At 43.8% G+C, this 22,860-nt stretch overlaps 1 protein-coding gene across 1 annotated transcript in view; it reads left to right on the forward strand.

The window, feature by feature from the left end:
• Positions 1-22,860, forward strand: part of NCAM1 (neural cell adhesion molecule 1) — a 387,986-nt gene that overhangs the window by 68,171 nt on the left and 296,955 nt on the right. The window contains exon 7 of the mRNA XM_042904392.1: positions 6,815-6,958. Within this exon, the coding sequence (XP_042760326.1) occupies positions 6,907-6,958 (52 nt within the window). The 5' untranslated portion in view covers positions 6,815-6,906. The remainder of the gene's footprint in view (positions 1-6,814; positions 6,959-22,860) is intronic.

A 22,860-nucleotide genomic window follows, 5' to 3' on the forward strand; every position in this document is an offset into this window, starting at 1 on the left:
TCAAGGACAGGAACACTTTGGCTCCTCTTGCAAAGAGGTGGTGTGGCAGTAGTGGTGGTAGTAACAGGGTGATTGCCTTTGCCTTCCATAGTGAATGCTGGCCATCTGTTCCTCCCCTTCACTCCTCTCTCACTCTCCAAGGTGCTTGTGCCCAGGTGAGAAAGTGCCACCAGTGGGCACAGGTCCATGGACAGAGCCCCTCTCTGGCTCTAATGACACACATGAGCCTGGAGGGACCTAAATTTAGTGTTGGCTCTGCCCCCTAGGCTCCTTTCTGTGGTTCTGGGATTGATGCCTCATGGCCTTTTGGGGTGTGACCAAGGGAAGCAGTACAACCAGAGAATACACAGAGGTCTAAAGGGGAGGAGAATGGACAGAATTAATCCTGAGAAGTGCAGACAGTAGGAGGAAAAGGAAAATATTTCTCTCCTCATACCCAAGTATTGATGCCACCAAATCTTCTGGAGCGTTAGTTGTCCATAACTACTTTGGCAATTATTCAGGAAGGGCAGCGATGTCCTAGCTCACACCTTAAAATAAGACCAGTTTCTACTTGTGAATAGCTAATCATTGAGTGCTGCACTTCTGTGCCCTGATCAGTCCCCCAGTGTCTTTCTATTATCACAGAAGCTCCAAGGGATGACCAGAGAGTTTCTTATTATTGTTAGCGCTAACATTCATTAGGCCCTCACTTGGAGCCCAGCATGTGAATCTGTTCTGGGAAGTGTTGCTAATGACCCTCTTAATCTCCAGATCTGGTGGACACTCTTCTCTGTCCTCATTTTACTTAGCTTCTCAGCACCACTCATCAGGGACACATCCTTCCTTTTGACAGGTCTTTCCTGTCTTGGTCCTGAGACTCAGATCTCTCCCAGATGGCCTCCTCTTGGTCTTTTTACTGGTTCTGCTTTCTGCACCTACACCCCCTAAAACTGGCATTTCTCAGGATTGGGTCTGTACCGTCCCCTTCTCTCTCCACCTTTCTGGCTTGGCGATCTCATCCTTCCACGTGGCTTTAGATGACACGAGTGCTCATGGCCCCAAAATTCGGATCTCCTGCTAAGATCTTCTGCTAAGACTTGATATCTCCACATGGGGGTCCACAGGTGGTTGTAACTTGTCCAGAATCCCCTCCTCTCCAAACGTGTTCTCCGAGCGTGCTCGGCATCCTGACTTCTCTCTCCTCCTCACATCCTTCAGCAATCTCTGCTCATCTCCATCTCCTGCCACCCCTCCCCGACCTCCACCCTCTCTTCTTGGGATTTCTGCAATGGTTTCTAACTGGGCTCCCCGCACCCTCTCCTGTCTCCCTATAAACCATTCTCCACATAGCATTCAGAGTGGTTATTAAATCATGTAAAACAACTCATGTCACTCTGCTGCTGAAAGTCCTCCAGGGGCTTTCTTTGAACTTTGAATAAAATACAAACTCCTTACTTGAGCCTTCAAGGTGGCTCCTATGTGCTGCTTATCTCCTGTCCCTCCTCCCCTCGCTCTTTCCATCCCAGCCACTCACATGCTATTAGTTTCTAGAACCAGCGGTTTTTCTGACCTCAAGGTCTTGGCACATTCTTCGAATGCACCTCCTCTTGTTCCTTCCTTGCCTGGGCACTTCTCAGTCTTTAGGTGGCAACTTACCTGTTGCCTGTCCCCAGGGGAGCCTGCCTTGATGTCACATATATCTCTGCTGTCATTTTTTATTCAGAGAATCCTGGTTATTTCCTTCAGGATCCTAATGACCGTTTATAATGGTTTATCCTCTCTTTGTTTGGTTGTTGGTCTTCTTGATAAGCCTTGTAAACATGTGTGCTCTGTTCATCTTCTTTTTATCCCTGACTACTAACACAGTGTATGTCATAGGTGTTCAATATATACCCGTTGAATGAAAGAGTGTCAGGCCTGCGCTAAGCCCTCTGTGTACATTCTTGTAATTAACATTCATAAGAAGTCTGAAAGACAGATGCTGTTCTAATCCCATTTTATGAGCAAGAAAAACAAGGTTTGCAGGTATGAAATAATTTGCCCAGATCCACAGAGCTTACAGGTGGAGAAGCTAGGATTTGAACTTGGAATGTCATGTTGCAGGACGTGAGCACTTACCCACTTCACTTTTTTCCACTGGGGTGTGTAGGAGGTTGTATAAGAGGAAAAAGGTAGTTATTATGTCTCCAACATTAGCTCAGTCCTACTCTGAGATTTGTAAGATCATGACATGGAAATCTTGGCTCCTTTTTCCAGTCTGCTAAATCACCTGTTTCAGAGGATTAAAAAAAAATTTTTTAATGTTTATTTATTTTTGAAAGAGATATGAGAGAGAGAGAGAGAGAGAATATGAATATGGGGGAGGGGCAGAGAGAGAGGAAGACACAGAATCCGAAGCAGGCTCTAGGCTCTGAGCTGTCAGTACAGAGCCCGACGCTTGGCTCGAACCCATGAACCGTGAGATCATGACCTGAGCTGAACACTGGCATTTCACAGACTGAACTACCGAGGTGCCCCTCAGAGGATTTTTTTAAAAAGGACCAAACAGGGAAATAAGGCAGCCCGGGGTCTGCGTTCAGTTCAGCACCAAGAAACCATTTAAACCCATCTTTCCTTTGTTAGCTCACTGTAACTTCTCTACATTGCCACACATTTCACAGCCTGATTCTTGTGACTGGATCCCACTTCATATCTCCATATCTACATGGAAAAGAACAGCTCACCCAAGTGGGCATGTTGTGACAGGTAGTCCCTTGTGACTCAGTTTCCCATAGCTGTGCAGTGAGATACCTAAAGCATATTCATCTCCAAGATGTCCACAAGACTCTAATACTAGCCCAGATATCAACTCTGGGCAGAGTAGAAAACAGCACACCTCAATCTTTACCAAAATATCAATGACCTTTTTATTGCAGAAATAGAAAAGTCATCCTAAAATTCATAAGGATTCTCATGGGGTCCTGAATAGCCGAATTAATCTTGAAAAAGAAGAACAATGTTGGACGTCTCACATTTCCTGATTTAAAAGCTTACTGCAAAGCTATGGTAATCAATACAATGTGGTATCAGTGTAAAGATAGACTATAGACCAATAGAATAGACTAGAGAGTTCAGAAATAAGTTCTTGCATGTATAATCAAATGATTTTTGACTGGAACTTTTTCCCCAAGATGCATTTTGCCCATGCCATATAAGGAAGGCAGTACCTGGGATATCTGTGAGTCTTGCAATCCTGCCTGGGGTCTCCTTTTCAGCACCAGGAGGAAAGAAACCCTAAGTGGGGAAGAGTGCCAGTGGGAGCACTTTGCTCTAGACTGATTCATTTCTCAAGTAATCTGAGACCCTTAGACCCTTAGAGGGGTTCAGCAACGGATGGAATGTACTTAAGAACCTAACACAAACATCCTCGTATTAAAAAAGAAGAAAAGAAGGTCTCCATTCAAACCTCCTTTCCCCTCAAGCTTGCCTTCCTGTCCTTGTGCCATTACCATACTGCTCCTCAAGAAAGTGGTCTACACTCCCTGCTTCTTCTTCCTGGACAAGCCACCTTTTCATTTCCTGGGACAGTGATGATTTCCTTCCCCCACCATTCCATAAGGTTCTCTCTGCTAATGACTTTCCAATAGTCAAATCCAGGGAACTTTTAAATCATCAGCTTACTTGTTTCAATTTTCTGTCCATCCCTCTGACCACATTTTCACTGCTTGTTTGGCAATTCCTTCTGCCCACCGCTTAAACATCGATGTTCTCTGGTGTGTTGTGTCTCAGACCTCTCTGATATGGGGACATCTTCCCTAGCTCCCCTATCTGAAATGTTAATCCCTCCCCACCCCAGAACTCTCTATCCCCCGTACCCCTCTCTATAGTTCTCCTTAACACATATCACCATAAGCATACCAGATATTTATCAATTTATTTCTATCTTCCCCATAAAAATGGAAGTCCATGGAGGCAAAGATTCTGTTTTGTCCACAGCTATATCCCCAGTGACAGGCACTTAGCAGATACTTAATAAGTATTTGTTGAATAAATGAAAGGAACTTTGATGTCTTCCTCTGCCTCAGATGGACCCCAATCTTCAGGAAGTTCTTCAGTTCTGCTATTTTCATCTTAGAAATATTTCTCATATCTGTGCTCCTTTTGGCTTTCTTCCCCATTCGCTGCCTTAGATTAGGACCTGTTACCCCTTGCTGGGGCTGCCTCGGTAGCCCATTTTCTGCTTTACCAGGAAAGCTCCTACTCTAAAGCACTGTGCCCAGTGGCTCCTTCCTCTCCCTCCTCGCCCAGATGTTCACAGGATAGATGCTCATTAATGTGTGTCTGACAGCCCCAGGACTCCCTCTGGGAAGAGACATCGGGGAGGACCACAGTTTTGTCCCATTTCAAAGTGAGGTTCAGGGAGGGACCGACTTGCAGAGCTCATAGAGATAGGCATTGATGAGTGGAGAAAGGACGAATTGGAGACAAGTGATGGATCCTGTTGAAAGAACATGGGAGAGACCCATGCCATGTGGATTGGAATCACTGTGGGGCAGAATTCTAGAATGAGTCATTACAACACAGATCAACAGACACACAGGGCAGGGAGGGGCAGGAGAGAGAGAAAAAAAGAAATTCAATCATGCTGAAGTCAGATAGGATTTCTACACCTGCCTACGTTAGAAAGCTAAAAATAGGGACATTTGGGGAGAAAAAAATAGAAATCTTTTAATTCTAGTGACACGGGCTATAAGGAGGGAGGTTTTGAGAGAAGGGTGTGTCTCCCACTCTTGGTAAAATTAGAAATAGGAAAATTTTATTTTGGGTATTCCAACCTTCCCTTTTCCCCTTTTACCCTTCAGGCTTATTTCCTCTTTCTTTGCTATCAAATCTCTTTTTAGGAAAAGAGTCTGATACGTGGGACTTAATGTTATATGTTAGTAGTAGTAATTTTACATGTTAATGGAAGCTTATATCTGAAGCTAAATATGCTTAAATATAGCCACCATTAGAAAAATCTATATGGTCCACTATATCCAGCACAGGACTAAAAACAGTGGTTGTTCAATAAATATTTATTGAAAGATGTTCAAAAAGCATTATTTATATGATCAAACTTTGGAAACCATATAAATATCCAACAAGGGGGAGATCATTGAAGAACCATTGGTATATAGAAATATTGCATAGCGATAAAAATATTTAGAACACCTTTTTAATGGCCTGGGAAAATGCTTATAATGAAATGTTAGGGAAAATAAGCAAGATTCCAGTTGCTACTATACTATGTCACTTATAAAAATCATATGCGTATACAAGGACAAAAATCTGTGGGTATCTGGAATCTGGGATTTGGGGGGTATTTCTAGCTCCTCCTTTCTACTTTTCTGTATTTTTGAATTACTTATAATTGGCATGAGATAAGTATTTAAGCAATAACGTTGGAAAGATGGATTTGGGAAAGGAACTCTTTTTTAGGGGTCCCAGAAGTCATAGCATGCTGGTGTGGCTCTCGTGGTCTAACACGTGGGAGGAGACAGGAAGGAGATACCAGCCTCTCTGGTAATGGAGATTGGCTGTTTGGCTAGTGGAGGATGGGATTTTAAAGAGCAGTACAACTGTGGAGAGCCTGACCTTTAAAGAAAAAGGGAGTACTTGGTAATATTGATGCATTGGTGCTTTGAACGTGGCAGCCTTCCTCTGGGAGGGTCACTGTGCTGGGCTAATAAGCTAGTCCAGCATCTAGAGCAATTTGTGCTCCTGATTCTTCCTCAGCTTTTGTTTCTTAAACACTCAAGCCTTGCTCAGGTGCTGAGACATGTTTATTTCCCCCCTGCTCCCCCACCCTCTTCTATATAAAATACAATTGTAAGATTAACTGAAACCCTCTGTGCGTACCTCAGTGATATCCTACGTGAATAGCTTTAAGAATTGAGGTTCTGTGCCATTATAAGAAAAAATTAATATCCAGTATCTCGCCTGTACCATAAAATCTACGTAAAAGGCCCAGTGATCTTCCTAAAGAGACCACAGATTTCAGCATTCATAAACAAGAAAACATTTCCTTCGGTTATTTCTGGAAATTCCTTCCAAACATCTGCGTTTTCTTCGAACTTAAGTAGCTTCCCACCTCCTTCCCCTAAGATCTGTTGCCACTCTGTGGGAGAGTAAACTTCATAGCCAGTTTAAAACAAACAAACAAACAAACAAACCCAAAGCAAAACCCTGCACTAGCAGTCTATCTCCATCCCTCTCCAAATTTCTAATTTCCTGCACTTAAAAAAAAAAAAAAGTCCTAAGCTATCCTGTGTTTCAAAGATCTTAGGATCTAAATGGAGAGATTGGACGACTTTGAAAACCTAACCAAATGTAAGATTGTGTATTTATTATTTGCTGGTTATTAAAATATCCACCTTCCCAACTAAGGAAGGCTGGGTGGCAGGAGGGACCGTGGAGGCGTGGGGGAGAAGTGTGAAGAGAAGAAATCCCAGCTCTGCCTGAAGACTGCGTGAGAAAGAGCCCGACTCCTCCAGCAGCTCCAGGCCGTGTTTTGCAGGCGGCCGCATCTGCCTCCCCTGTCTCTCTTACCTCCTTGATGTTCGGCACTATTTGTGGCCGGCGTGGTGGAAGGACACAGTGAGGTTCTCACCCCCGCCCCCCCGCCCCCCGCTCCCATCCCCAGTTCCATCAAAGCGAACCCGGGCCAGCGCAAGGATCTCCGAGTTGCGAGTGTGCTGAGGCTGGGACTGTCACTCATTCTCCGATCAGCGCGTGAACGCAGCTCGGCAAGCCGCTGGCAGGAAACAATTCTGCAAAAATAATCATACTCAGCCTGGCAATTGTCTGCCCCTAGGTCTGTGGCTCTGCCGCCGTCCACACTCTCTGCAAGGGGGGGGGCACAGAATTTACCGCGGCAAGAACGTCCCTCCCAGCCAGCAGATTACAATGCTGCAAACTAAGGATCTCATCTGGACTTTGTTTTTCCTGGGAACTGCAGGTACATTTTGAAATTATGATTATTCTCAGTCTGATGTACTGATCGCCCCTTCCCCCCTCCTCCTCCCACGAGGACACTGGTATTTGGGGTGGCTTTACGTGGAATGCTAAGGGTGGTCATTGTCGTTGAGCCGAGGAAGGAGCGCATAGCCCTTGCTGCCCCGCCGAGCCCTGCGCTCTCCGGGGCTGCGCCGGACCGGGGCTGCCTACCAGCGCCGCGAGCCCCTGACGCGCCTCCGGCGTGCCCGCCCTTCCCACTTTGTGTGCCCGCAACGCGGGAGCCGAGCCGCCTGCTCCCGGGGACAGGGACGCTCCCGGGGACGCTGTGGCCGCACCGGTGCTGGGCAGCGCTCCTTCCCAAAGCGGGCGGCGGGGCGGGGTTGCCGCGGCTCGGAGGTGCTGCTGCGCGGGCTCAGGTTCCGCGGGGTAGGGGCTCGTGAGCCCCGGTCCCGGGAAGAGTGAACAATAAGGCCGGGGCGGCTGCCCCATCGTTATTTCCCTGGGTCTAATAAAGTGGGGCTCGCCGCCGTCGCGCCCAGCCCCCCCCCCCTCCTGCCCGGACTGAATAACGGTTTGCAAAATGAGGCGAAAATGGGCAGAATCTCAGGGCTGTGTGGCCGTTCTTGCACCCCCGTCGATATGACGTTAGTTTTTCATTTGCCAAATCGCTGGTTACTTGCAAAGCCTGCTCTCGGCCGGGAGCACGGAGGGATGGGAGGGCCGAGCGCCGCGTTTTGACAGGAGGAAGTGCGGAGGGGCGGAGGGCGAGGAGGGCGTGATCGGGCTGCCTGGTGTGTGTGTGCGCGTGTGTGTGCGCGCGCGTGTGCCTTCACACTCACCGCGAGCCCCGTGTTGCACGGTGCGCGAGAAGAATGGCAGGTAGCCACCCGCAGCACCTCGCCTAGCCTCCTTTCTTTGGGCGAGGTTCCTGAATCTAGCAAAGTGTGAACAATAGGGAGCTGAGGAGGAGATAATCGAGGGATGCTGCCGCGCGGGTGGCGGGGGCTGTGCCGCCGCCCAGAAAACCTCTGTGGCCGGCCGGGAGGGAGGTTCATTTCATTTAGGGTATTTCCACCCCGGCCTCCCCGGGAGATTCTTCTGTGCTCGCCCAACGTCCCCTCCAGCTGCTCTCCACACCCCACCCCACCCAGGGATTTGCGCTCTGGCATGGATGGTCGGGAAGGAGGAAGAAATGGATCAGGGGCCTCAGAGAGCTGGGTGGGGTGGGCGCACATTCCGGGAGGGGGGCGTGTGCCCGGAAGCGCCCGGAGAGAGCAGAGCAGAGGGGACGGTGAGTCCCGGCGGCCGCTGCCAGGTGCCGTCTCTGCTACCCTAGACGGCGGAGCCCGGGTGGGGGAGCGCTCGGGGCGGGCCCTCCCCGGGCGTCACGGGAGTAGCCCGGCCACCGCCTCCAGCCAACTCGGGTCCCTTTCCCATGGCGACCAATCAGAGCGAGGCTGGCTGGGCGGGAAGCCGTGAGAGGCTTTTATTGCGGCGCGGGTGGCGGCCCAGAGCTGCCAGGACCCTCTCCCGGTGTTCCAGCCTAACGGTCTTGCTCGCCCCCCCCCCCCCCCCCCCCCCCCCCCCCCCCGCTAGGAGAAACCCCGCCCCGCAGCCCGGAGGGAAGAAGATGGAGCCCAGGTGCCCCCAGGAGGTCCGGCCCGCCCATGCTCGCCCACTCGAGCCTCTGTCACGCAGCCCCGGGGCGTCCCTTCCGCCCCCCAGCGTGCACACTCTGACCGTGTCTTCCCGGACCGAGCTTGTAGCCTGGGAGGGCGCAGTGGCTGGGAGCACCGACTCGCGCGTGCGCCGACCGGCCTGCTGCGGGCCGGGGGCGAGGCTGGGGGTGGGGCCGAGGGGGGTTGAGGGGACCCTCAGCCGCCGGGCGGCCCGCGCCGCGGCAGGTCGCTGGTCCCTCCGCCACCTGGCCGGGGCCGCACCCGGCTTGCCCTTTTCTGTGGTGCCGGCTGGTCTCCGCGCGTGCCCTCCTCCCCTCGAGGTGGGGGCGTGGTCATGAAGACCGGCTCTTTGGGGGGCCTTTGGGAGGGATCGCTGGCCAACCTTTCCACCACCGTGAAGGGTGTAACCTTCCGTGTTGGGATGTGCGGGCAGGCGCAGGCTCGTACCCGTCAAGGGAGTCCCGGATTGGGATGCGGTGGCTGACCAGGCAAGGGTGGCATTCTGATCAGTGTTCCCTGGAGGGAAAGCGGCCTCAGTCCCGCCCTAGGACTGTAAGGATGGGGACAAGGCAGAACACTAAACGCACACAAGCTTGCCTAACAAAAGAAAGAAGTTGAACGGTTTTCCAAAGAGAAATCATTTTCCATTAAAATATTGATAATTCCACAGTTAAAGAAAATCGAAGCCTTCAAATCAAAGGGTCAGGGTGAAAATAAAAACAGTATTATATATACGTACGCACATATATGTAAATGTGTATACGTAGTAATAATTATTATAATAGTAACATAATTATTATTTTTTCCTCAAATGTATTTTCAGGGACAGTGGTAGTTCAGTCTCCGCGGTCTACACAGTGCGTATGAAAATTTAAATACAACGTATGCTACCCTTAACACCAAAGGAAATCAGTCCTGCAGCCTGTCTCATTTTGGTCTCTTTTGCTCTTTCCGAATAAGGTGAAAGGTTGCGGAATCACACAGCAAATTTAAGTTTATTCTAACAGCAGTTCTGGATGTTTTGTGGAAAAATTGAATGATTTGGAATGGTTGAGTCGTGTTTATCTGGCAATTTTACAATCCTCTTCCAATTTTACTTGCTAGAGTAGAGGAATGAATAGGACTGACTGGTTTTCTAACAAGGTAGCACTGATTAAGAACAAAGGACACCTTTGCTACCTCACAGAAGCCAGCTAGTAGGTATATGAGTACATACAACATCCCTCACTAAATGAATCGTCAAGGTGTGTTTCAGTCAGGTTTGCTGTGAGTACAATTATGCCGAGCTATATTATTTTTGTTGATTTTTATTTGAAGGTCAGAAAGGTGTGTTTCTGAACAAAATGCAACTGAATATAATATAGTTGTACTGAAGAATGTGGAAGAAGTTGCACGACTCTATCCCAAAACCAGAAAGTTAATTTTTCTTTCGACAAATATTAGCATAGATTAAAGTACTGGAAATAACTCCGAATTTGTTTAAAATTTAACACAGGTAGACACAAAAAGAATATAACGCAGACAGTGTGGAAGTGTGGCCTGTCCTTTATTTAATAGTTTTTGAGTTACTATTCCTGCTGTGAAGGTTCTAAAGATCTACCAATCATGTTGCTTTCATTAGTCCAAAAATTTACATTTTTTTAAAGTCACTTTTTCAAGAAGCTTCCCCCTTCTTCCCTCAACAGATTGAATTTGTTGACTTTTTTCCCAGGTATGTTTCCTCAGGATCTACTTTTTTAGAAGTAATACTGGAATAGCAGAAAATAGCAGAGTATAATCTTGTTCAATAAAGGAGGTTTATCCGAGTCTCTTTGCTAATTGTTTAAACTAAGGATTTGTTGACCTAACTGGTGAACTGTCTCTTGAGCTTGATAGTACAAGAATTAAGGCAGTAATTGTTTGCAAACCCCCCACCAAACCCAAAAATTATGGTATGGGTGTGGTCTTAGCAAGGGCTGTGGGTGCTTACTCAAGGCGACGGATCAGAGGGAGCAGTTAGTCACATGAAAACCGGTAATTCTAAGAGTTTTGCATAGTGCTTCTCTTTGGAGTCCATTCATCATTAATCGAGTTCCTCAGATAGGTAATATGTAGTTTAATGTAAGTAATCTGTATCTATATTTTTCTGTCACAGGGAACAAGGTCTTAATTGCCTCTCAAAATAAATAGCACCATTTTCTCATTCAAAACCTAATCTTTACACATGACAGATGTTTTTGTTTGCTATGGAACTTGGTTTCTTAAATTATAGACGGCATCTTATAAACTTTACACTGCTTGAAATATGAAATATGGACTTGGGAATTTCTGATCCAACCACTTAATTTTTTAAGGTGACAAAGCCTCTACTTAATAGGAGTTTGATGAATTCCCCGTATTTACGTCTTCAGTGTTAAAGCACCGTGGCTGCCCTCCAGACAGAAAGTGACTTCAATGCTACTGGCAGACCTCCAAAGATATTTTACAGACAGTCCTTCCTGTCTTTGTGCGAAATGAGTGATTGACTACCTGTTGCTAAAGAACAGTATGGACTTTCCCTGCCAATCTTGGGTTTGTGGTGATGGAGAGCAGAAGCAGTCGGCAGGGTGGAGAGAGATGGGGTCCCACCTGCCACTGCCAGTCTTCTGGGAACAGGCAGCCTGAGAGGAGACAAAGGCATGCAGAAAAGGCTCTCTGGTACTGTTTAAGTATTGAGTCTTAGAGCCCACAGATATTTCATGGTGTCAGGATAAATATTTTAATGTCACTTCCATAACTGATAACTCCTCAGTGTAGTGTTCTGACAAATGTATAAGCTAAGAAACATCTGGATCTTTAAAAGAAAGGGCAGCAAATTACAAACAGCATTTTACTAGTACTTAAAAATGGGTCCAAATCAGACAAGATTGGAACCATGAATCAACTGGCTATGTAGTAATAATGAGTACTTGAGTTTTGAAATAAAAAAGACTAAGGTTAAGGTTCCTTGAGTTAAAAAGAGGAGAAATGAGTAAAATTCAGAAGAGAGTTTCATACATGTCTTGAAATAGGTCTCTGAGCAATAGTGTAAGAGACGCCCTCTTAGGAAGAGGGGGATGCCCAGGGACCCCTCTGAATCCTACGGAGTAGGTGTCTACGAGGCCCAGAGTTTTTTCCTACGAGGAAACAACCGTAGTGAAACAGTCATTGATAATACAGGTCGACGTGCTTACTACAGTAGGGCAACAACATCCAGAAGTCCATCTGAAGGTCGCAGTCATGTCACGTTTAGCCCTTTCTGTTATCAGTACTAACTCTCGGTGCCAACCCTTAAAACCATTCACTGATGTAAAGGGATGTAAATTATTTGGCGTTGCTAGTGGTGTCATTATGCCCTTTCATTTCGCACTTTTGAAATGCTGTCTGTCTGCTGAAGATGCTCATTAGGGTCATTGCCTTTTGATGTTGGTCTGTGTGCCAAATGGCAGCCTTTCTGGCAGTTTCCATACATTACAGTTAAGGCGCTTTTAGGCCTTGTCTACACGCAGCCACTGATTTAACTGTTTTCAGCTAGGATGACACACTTCTACCTTCCTGCACTATTAATTTAGCTTCCGGTTGGAGCAGTTGGAGACCAAAACGCGACTACACTGAAAAGATAAGCCCTTTGCTCAGTTTTGTGTATGTGTGTTTTTTTGCGGGGGGAGAAAAGGTTTTAATGTACCTATTGTGCATTCTTTTTCTGTCAGATGTATGTAAATATGTTTTCCTTTGAATTCAAAGACCGCATCGCTGATAGGACTTGAAAGGCTTCTTTCTATTCCATTCTGTATTCTCACCCAGGACTTTCTGATTGGTAGCTGCCAACACTGGCCTGTTTTCTGTCGGTGTCATCCTTGAGATAACATGTGACAGGCCTTGGTATCTGATTACCTCATCCTTTAGGAATATCTATAGTAATGTCACAGCACTTGAGATTGTGTTACATTAGGTATTCCCTCCAACCGTTGATCAAATATATTAATTGAGTTCCAGTTCTGTGGGGAATTTCAAAGGACTGAGATGGAATACTTTCTGCTGGCAAGAAACCTAGAGGGTAGGATCACATAGAGTTTAAGAGGGAGCAGCCCACAACCCCAGGTTGAAAGCCCAGCTGTGCATATCCCTTATTTGCCATCCGATTTGGGGCAAGCCCTATAGCTTCCCTAAGTTTCAGCTTTCTCTTCTGCAAAATGGCAAAATTAGCAGTGCCCCCATGTTAGAGTGGTGAATATATTAGAGATCACAGGACTTCAGTGCGTGTGAGCCATGTTTATCGATGAGAAAGAGAGGTGTATATGGATCTAGAAAAACATAATATTCAGATATAGTGCTCTTTCCATGGCCCAAAGAAGGATATTATGAGAACATGACTTCTTCAGTGACTAGAGCTTGACTTTAAAAAATCTTGAATATGCCTGCACTGTCATGTTGCTTGTGAATATGTTAGAGAGAAAAGTGATTCTCCTTATAAGGCTGAAAGCCATCAGCACAAAGGTTGATGTGGGTTTCATGGTGCCTGAAGGATGTGCAATTTTGAAGGCCCCGTTTAAGGAAAATAAAAAACTCTTCCACAAAATTTAGTGACCATGAGAACATGTTGGCTTTGGGACGCCTGGGTGGCTCAGTCGGTTGAGCATCCAACTTCAGCTCAGGTCATGATCTCGCGGTCTGTGAGTTCGAACCCTGCATCGGACTCTGTGCTGACAGCTCAGAGCCTAGAGCCTGCTTCAGATTCTGTGTCTCCCTCTCTTTTGACCCTCCCCCATTCATGCTCTGTCTCTCTCTCTCTCAAAAATAAACATTAAAAAAAAATTAAACAAAAACATGTCGACAGGTCCCCATGCCACACAGCCTTGGAAGGAGCCCATGTAATGTGGGGGCCCTGCAGACGTCTGCCCTAGTGCCAGCAACTGTGTCTCGGTCTGCTTGAGTCCACTTGCTTCAGAAATAGGTTGACTGTTCCGGTTTGTCAAGCACGTGTCTCCTAAAGGTTGTTTGTGTAGTGCTTTGAAGATCAGAGTCATACATCAAAATCAAAATTGTTTTTAGAAAGAAGAAGCCATTTGACCTCTTTATTTTACAGAAAATCTTAAGTGAGACTTGAGTTGATTTAATATTTCTCCCTGCTTATATTTTTGTAAATTACTATCTGGAATAAAATAAAGTAATTGCTATTATTATGCAAATGAGTCAGACATAAATGCCCTACTGGCAGGGCAGGAAGTATTTTTGCCAACTAAAGACATATGCCGTGTTGGAAAAGAGACTCAGATTTTGTGTTAGCTATCTACAAGGAGAGAAACTGCATCGATAATCCCCGTAATTATGTCTTAATCATCATCGTACAGTCCCAGACTTTTGCTCTGCATTCTATCATCCAGTCTTCATATCATTTGTTCACGGAAGATTTATTGAGTGCGGTGTTCTGGGAATGCCGTGGTAAACATACATTGTCTCTGTCTTCATGGAACTTCCAGTTGAAGTGTGGAGGAATACAGACATTAAACCAGTAACATACATGTAATATTTATAATCCCATATTCTGGTAAAAAAAAAAAATAAGGACGGGAACAGGATACTCTAAAAGATTATTGCAGGGATCCCACCTTTGTGTGGTTGGGGTGGGGTGAAGAGGTGACATTTACAAAACTCTGTGAAATAAGAACAGATGGTATTCTCATTTGAGACCTGGTTGATTGACTACTTAATTCAACAAACAGTGAATCACAACACACATTCGTAAATTCCATTTAATTCAGCAAACTTTCCTGAAATCTTGACAAGGCCAAGTTGCTTCCAGATTGTTTTGGGTTTCAGATTATAAGGTCAAGGAAGCTATGCTTCTGCCTCTGGAGTTCACCATGTAGTGTGGGAGACAGACATGCCATCCTTATAAATAGAGACATGAATTAGACACCATTGGAGCACAGGGAAGAAAGCCATTAACTCTGCTTCGGACCCCCTTAAGCTGGGCCTGGGCCTCCAGTCCCTGGAGCAGGAAGCAGAAGTGACTCAGGTGGTGGAGAGATGAATGCATAGGGTGATGCTGAGGAAACAGCATGGGGGTGCTTGGGGAGAAGTGGCCCAATATTAGGGGGGAGAAAAGTTCTGTGAGGCCAGATTGTGTCAGGTCTTGAAATAGAAGCTGAGGCCGTGAAAATCTTAAGTAGTTTACAGGGATGAAGCTGGGACCATACGTGCATAGTTGACTCCATCTTCTCATGTTCTGAAGTGAGGACCATCTGAATACACACAGCATCAGGATGTGAATTTGCTTGGCGTCTGCCAGAAGTGAGGGAGTGGTGACTGGGGGGAGGGGCAAACCAAGAGCTTTGGGTCTGACAAGTCTAGTTTGAGTGCCCTCATTGTAAGTGACATTCTGTACCTTGCTGCACTTCTGGGCCTGCCTCCCTCTGTCTGTAGAATGGGGATCATGACACCTCCGTTGTGGATTTTGGTGAGCTTAAATAAAATCTCATATGTAAAACAAGTTAGGCACTCAATATGTGCTTTTCAAAAGTTCATCTTGAGCGGAGGTTTTCTTTGAAATGTTTAGGAAATATGTGTACTGTGAATATGATGTGCAAAGTTCTGTCCTGGAGGCTGAGGGGGAAAACAAGAATACCATACCAGTCCTACAGAAGCTTTCAGATGGCTGGGGAGTCAACACTTAGTTCAGACAGGAAATCATGAACGGTACTGTATGAATCATTGCCAAAAAGAAGGAGGCAAATACTAATTGTGAGAATTGTTAAGAAAGACAAAAATCGTCTCATCATCTCGGTTCGTTTTAATGTCCAGAAGAAGGTGTGGACAAGCTGGTATTTGATGTGGACCCTCATGGGCATAAGGACAGATAAGGAGAGAGAGGACCCATTTCTCTGTAGGACAGCATGGGTCTAGCTAGAGAATCGGTCTTCAAGATCATTGAAAGCAGACTGGAGATTGGGCCAGGTCTTATTAAAATCTTAAACGCTAGACAAAGGAGAGGGATGTTGGAGAAATCATTTTCTAAAATATTTAAGGTTATATTCCATGATAACACTTGAACATCTGCTGTTCTAGGCTCTGTGTTTGATGCTAGCTTTGAATTAATAGAGAAATAGGAGGAAACTGGTAGGGATCACTGCAGTACTTGGAGGGGGTGTTAGTTTCTGTAGCTGGACCAAATAGTGTTAGGAAAAGGATTTTTGCTACACAAAAATCAAGTTTTATAAAATTTTATAAAAATCAAATTTTTATGTTCCAGAGGGGCTTGTTAAAGGAATCCAACCGTGATATAGTTTGTAAAACAGATAATCTTAGGAAGTACACTTGTAGTGGTTTGGGATAAGGATAAAAAAGGCACACAGCTGAAAGGTTAGAGATGACAAATGACTCATCTGGGGTAGATGATAGATCCAAAATGGTAGGTGACTGGGAGAGAGAAAACTTTTTAAGTTGCAAACCCAAGGGAATAAAATCATGGAGCTGTCAGCAGGATGGGGAAATTGAGAAAAGGCGTTACCTTGAATGAAAAATAGACCTCAGTTCTACATAGATTAGGTTTTAGAAAAAAAAAAAATTGGGCGTCCTGGTATCTTAACTTCTAGATCAGTATTTTCAACTGTGAGTGGTAAAATCTATTCAAATAGACTTCCACCAGCATTGAAAAACCAGGAAAGGAAGGATGGAAGGAAGGGAAAAATAGAGGAAAGAGGGAATGGGAGGGAATGGAATGGAATGGAATGGAATAGAATGGAATGGAATGGAAAAGAGTGTATGTATCTTTGTAGCAAGGGTAAGTATTTTGTGAAACTTTTCTTGACCCAGTTGTGATGGAAAACATATCTAATTATGGCTCAGATAAAAAATAATGTCATAGATAGAGGAATATAGGATTAGACAGAGGCTAAGCCATTCTGTGGGGCAGAGAGGGTATAGGGCAGATACCTAATGGTTTAAGGGCATAGGGAGCAGCAGTGACAGCAGAAATACTTGCTGGGCATCTATGCAGTCTTTTAGCTGCAGGTGTACAACAGAGCTCCAAAAACTCAACAGTACAATATTTTGTTAGCCTACTATCTAGTGGAGAATGAAAAGGCAACTGGGAGTACCAGGTAGCATCTAAAGGCAGATATGTGGCTAAGATTTCAGAGGCAGAGGAAAAATTACCTGGGCGCTAGGGCGGTTGGAGAATTTTTCCCAGTATAGTGACAGCTGGAGGCTTTGTAGTCAGGATTTTGCTTTACATCTAGGAAGCATAGATGAGGTAGGTGATGTGTTGCATGTTTGGGAGGAAGATGCAGGAGCCCAGCTGGGAGCGGGGTACCAAGAAGACTGAGGGATCATCGTAGTCTGTATTTGTATTCCTTTCCAGTGGAGAGAAGACCTCATAGATTACAATCAGTGTATTGTGCAATCTTCATTACACCCGGAAATATTTATGTTGTAGTTTTTATGTAGCATTTAGAATGGCATCTTGTCCATAATTTGGAAAGTGATATTGAAAAAAAGGGGGTGGGGACCAGAGCCTAGTGGTGTGAACACCTGGTAGAGAAGAATAAAGTGGACAAAAGTTGGAAACAAATGGTGTATATAATACTGATTTTGTTTTTTAAAAAAATGTCTGTCATTCACTAAGACTGTAAGAAGACACCTTTTTTTTCTACCATCTGAGTTTTCTCTAATGAGCATACATTGTTTTGTATTCAGATTGTAAAATAAATACTGTATTAAAAAGTGGGCGGTAGTCGTTAAAAGTGGATATGTGTGTAAGAAAGATGAGGCACAAGTGGAAAACTGGGGGTTTGAATCAGAGGAGAGTGGGGATCTTAGAGAAGTTTAGTTGGGTAGTGAAATTCACATTCTCAGAGCCAAAGACAGAGGAGGAGTGGATAGCCAGGGTATTTGACCACAAAGAAGGAAGGATGGGGTGTTGGGGTGGGGAAAGGCTTCAGACTGGGGGGCCATCTGGGCACAAGGGAAAAAAGCCAGGTCATGAACAAACCTTTCACAGGACAACGGGATGGGGTCACCTGAGAAGAAGAGGATAATGTTAGAGGGTTTTCTCCCCACTGGTTTCATCTATCATGGTAGGTGATAATTTTTAGACACCATTTTATTTTCTCGCACCATTGCCCATGATATCTGTACCTTTATTCTATACCTTTAAAAAAGGTTTGTTGATAGCAAAACCTTTTGAAGTTTGTTCAGTTTGTCACAAATTGGCTGCATTGTTTTTGTGAGATTGGCAAAAGAGGGGACATGGGCGTGACTGACTCCTGATGTTCTTTTATTCATACTGCGTCTCCGAGTGTCCGTTTCGTCGGTGTGAGATGCTGCCAGTTGCTAGTGAAGCTGCAGTTGCTGTATGAGAATTGGATTCAGGGTGCAACATGGAAGCTTAAAGACCTGCTGTCAGGAGCACGAGGAGATGCAAATCCAGCACAAGCTCTTTGATCTGAGTTATAATTACACATTATCTTCCTTTCTTAATTTAGTATCTCCTTGTAGTGTTATAGAGCGGCGCATACTGTAGGGGGAGCCTCAGGGGCCTTTGACATCAAACTTGGCATTTTGCACCCTGGGTCTTCTGCTTTCTGTGACCTTGAGCCAGTTATTTAATCTCTCCACTGCTCAGTTTATTTCTCTGTGAAACAGGAATAATAATACCCGCCTAATAGGGTTATTGTGAGGATGAAATGAGGTAATTTATGCAACTGTCTGGCACAGAGTAAGCTCAGTAATTTTTTCCCATTTTCCTTCTTTCTGTTAAAGTTCACAGTGAAGGGGTGTACAATTAGTGTTGGATTTAAGTATTGATTATAATTAGAATCACATTTTTTCCCATTTAGTTTTCATTCTCTGAGAGTTCAGGATCACCATGAATTGCAACTGAGTTGGAAACACCATGGCTGATTGCTTAGCTGTTTGTTTCAACTCCTTTGGAAGCAAAGTCTGGTAGATCTTGGTTTTGAAAAAAGTAGAATTTAAAAAAACAACTTGGCTTATATAGGTTCTCCTTTCTATTTGCATAGGGTTAATTTTAAACCTGTCAATTCACCATAATAGTAGAGCCATAAAATTTAGTGTACTTAAATAAATGGTTGCTGCTAAAGATCATATTGGTGACACGTCATTAATCTGGAAGTCATTTGTCTGGCATCCTTAAATCTTTGGAACATGAAGCATGAAGAATAAGGGAAAAAAAGAAGAAGTAAGAGAAAGATGCCTCTGGATAGCCAAAATAGATATCCCAAAGCCCATGCATTTAATTGTATGCACTTGACCCATAGGGGAAGTCCTTTAGCCTTTTTTTTTCCCCAGAAAGAGTGCATATATTCTTAATTTCCTAGCTTCTACCACATTTAGAAGGGCTCTGAGATTCAAACTAGAATCAAGGAAACATGACTATTAGGTATATTGGTAGTATACTAGTAGGAAGATGTAGTAACTTGAATGGATGGAAAAATTATGAAAAACAGATTCAAGAACACAAAGTTCTATACAAGACAAAGTTCCAAGGGAATGTCTGTAACATAGTGCAGCATAAATAATGGGTGTTCATTATTAAGCCTCATTTGGAAGAGCCAACTATTGGCCTATTCAAGCAGTAGGCAAAACTTATATGGATTAGTTTTTGGAGCATGTGTCTTTCATATTCAGCTCTGTCCTACGTAATGAAGGAGGTATGATTTCAAGGAGTCTCTGTATAGTTGCAAACATGAAACAGACATAGATGTAGGTACCACTCTCTTCACCAGTGGTAAGTTGGAATGAAAGGTAATATAATTAGTGTTACTCACATGGAAAAAGCGTCATGAGACATTCTAATCCCCAATGATTTAGGACAAAGGATATTTCATATTTCATTCCTATAGAGTGACCTTGTTATATATAGCCTCTCAGCTCTGCTTGAATTCCACAGCTATTTACTTACCATTAAGAGAAGTTGTGTCAGCCAGCGTCCCTCTCTCTTCTCCGTTACGTTATAGTACGTATGTATTGGGATTAAAGATCCTAACTATTCAAGCAATTAGAATTCATTGGTTGTAATTCCTCCCTTTCTTAAATTTAATTTTTATTCTTGGCAAAATGATATGTGCACATTGTTTAAGAAATTAAGTCATTTTATAAAACATGAAACATTAGTCCCCTGCCTCAACCCTTACTACCCTTTCTTAACCCCTCCGTTATCCTTCCTGTTTCTGATTTTGCCTTCCCTGAAGCATCCACTTTCTATTCATTTAGTTGTTTCTACCTTTTTTAATGTCCATATTTATACTTTCTTACTTTGTCAGTTTCAGGCATTATTTATTGACTTTATTCTCTGTGGGTTTAGTATTCGTACAATACTCTCTGCCCCCTTACTTCCTTTACCTTGGCCTCCCAATATAACAATTTTTCCGTTTTTGATTTAAACAATATTTAATGTTTACATTATTATGACCATGTAAATATTATTCACAGCTGAGCATTGAGCAATTATATGATTTTATTTCATTTCTTATATAATGTACTGTCTTTCCTGAAGTTTATGATGGCCTTAGTTTTTCTTTGCTTAGTTTTCTATATACCTATCACTAATTCATTATCCACCTCTCAGACTGACATGTAAATTCCCTGTCAATATGTTCAAATGTGGCTATTTTCTTTCATCTTCAGAGGGCATATATCCTAGACCTTATTCTCATTCTTCACTTTTGACTGTTGGTGATCTATGCTTGCAGCAGTTAATTTATATTTGCCTCATATACAGTTCTCCAGGTTGGAAATTGCTGTCTCCAAGGATTTGGAAGGTATTGTTCCTTCAAAACTTTTGTTTTCTAGCTTTCATTGTTGCATTTGTGACATCTAATGCTTTCTGATTTGTAATGTTTTGTACAAAAATTATTTATTTCTCATCTAGAATATCTTAGGATCTTCCCTTTGTTACAGTATTCTGAAATTTCACAATGCTGTACTTTGTTGTAGGTCTGCTTTTATTTGTGGGAGGTAGGTTCTCAGTGGGCCATTTTGGTCTGGAAATTCATGTTTTTCTGTGCTAGGAAATGTTCCTGCATTATTTACTTGGTATTTTCATATCTCTGTTTTTTCTCTTTTCTCTGGAGCTCTTATTCAGAAGTTAGATTGCTCCTCTAATTTTTTTTTCCTTTTGTCTTCTCTCTCCTACATTCATTTCTTTGTCCTTGAAACTCTCCACCTTTTACTTTCTGGGAAGTTTTGTCAGCTTCTTGCCAAATTGGATTTTCTATCTTGCTAACATGTTTTTAATTTCTAAGAATTCTGTTTTATTGTCTGACTGTCTTTTTGGTAGTTTCCTCTTCTTGTTTCTTGGTACAATATCTTTTATATTTCTGAGTATTTTAGAAAAATTTTCTTGTAATGCCTGGGTGGCTCAGTCAGTTAAGCCACCACCAACTCTTGGTTTGGGCTGAGGTCACGATCTCACGGTTTCGTAAGTTCAAGCCCCATGTCGGGCTCTGCCCTGGCAGCATAGAGCCTGCTTGGGATTCTCTGTCTCCTTTCTCTCTGCCCCTCTCCCACTTGCAATATCTCTGCCTCTCTCAAAATAAACTTAGAAAAATTTTCTTGTATCCTGTGTTATCTCTTTATCCTCTGAATTCCCCTTTATCATCTTTTAGTATCTCCTCTTGTGTTTCATACTGTTTCGTTTTATTTCTCAAATTACAATGGTCCTTAGCCACTTATTAGTAATTGGGAGTGAGACAGTGAGAAGCTCTGGGAAGTCTCTGTGTGGGTGGGCTTCACTGCAGGTTGATACAATGGGTGGGAAACGTCCACATCCATTCACTAGTACATGCATTTTCTCTTGGGCTGATCAGTTTAAGAGAGTCCAGTATTTTGCAGCCCATGAGCTAAAGATCTAACTATTGTTTTTCTCTGAGCTGAATGGTTTGAGAGTATTTTACCCACTAGTCAAGATTTCATTGAATCCCTCTATTTTTAGTGGGGGCACTTCTGCTGTCAACAATGCCTGGCATTCCCCAAGAGAAAATTCCCTGGGATTTAACCTCTCCAGCTAATGAACATTCAGTCCTCCTGGACTGAAGAAGAATTCAGCATGGGAGAAGAGATACAGGGCCCTCAGCCTCCTGCAGCTTATAGTTGTGTGCATGTGTGTTGGGTTGATGTTAGTGGTATGAGAAGGGTTGTTGGCTTGAATTTTGAAGCAGCATGCGAGAACCTTCTGATGACCTCTTTGGAGGATCACAATTGCTACAAGCCAGAGCACACATTTGAAATCTCTCATCTCACATGTTCTAATAGGGCATTTTTGAGATTTAAGAATGCCAGCAGAACTTTTTTTTAAATGTTTATTTATTTATTTTTTAATTTTTTTTAACATTTATTCATTTTTGAGAGATAGAGACGAAGCATGAGTGGGGGAGGAGGCAGAGAGAGGGAGACACAGAATCTGAAGCAGGCTCCAGGCTCTGATCTGTCAGCACAGAGCCCAGCACGGAGCTTGAACCCACAATGCATGAGCTCATGATCTGAGCTGAAGTTGGACACTTAACTGACTGAGCCACCCAGGCACCCTGAAGCTTACAGAATTCTTAAAGGAAAAGGTTAATGTTCCAGGGGTGCATCAAAAGCAAAGACCTAAGAAGATGAATGTTGGAGGGAATTGACAATCCAGGGAGTTAGGGCCAGTTGTGAGGAGGTTGTTCTGTTTGAAGAACCTTTCCTCAACTAAGAAGTCCTCAAAGATTCCAGGGTGGCCTGAGACTCCACATCTCTTGGATACAAAGACAGGGCTTGGCAGTGATGCTGTGAACCAGAATAAGAGCAGTTTCATGAACACATTTGCAAATGGCTGTGTCCCAGCCTTGTTGGGTAGCAGGAACATTTATTAGAAACATTCATTTAATCCAATATTTATGGAATAACTCCAGTGTTCCATGTAGTTGGGCGGCAAGTTGGAGATACAAGATGAATGTATTTGGTAGCTTTGTAAAAAATTCTAGACCACTTTCTAAATTGTTTTTGGTTACATTTGTAATATTTATTCCTTTGGAATGACACCAAAGACAACCTTGAAATGTCAGAAAAAGATAACTAAGAATTATTTATTCCTTTCTCTGATTTTCCCCTTTTGTGTATGTAAGTTAAAGTTATGCATGACATGTTTAAAATTTAAAATTTTCATTAAAGAAAACCATCTGTCATAATGAAGCAAAAAAGGGACATCGTGTGGTATTCTTTGAAGATAAGAGAT

This window comes from Panthera leo, chromosome D1 (assembly GCF_018350215.1).
Source record: "Panthera leo isolate Ple1 chromosome D1, P.leo_Ple1_pat1.1, whole genome shotgun sequence".
Lineage (NCBI taxonomy): Eukaryota > Metazoa > Chordata > Mammalia > Carnivora > Felidae > Panthera > Panthera leo.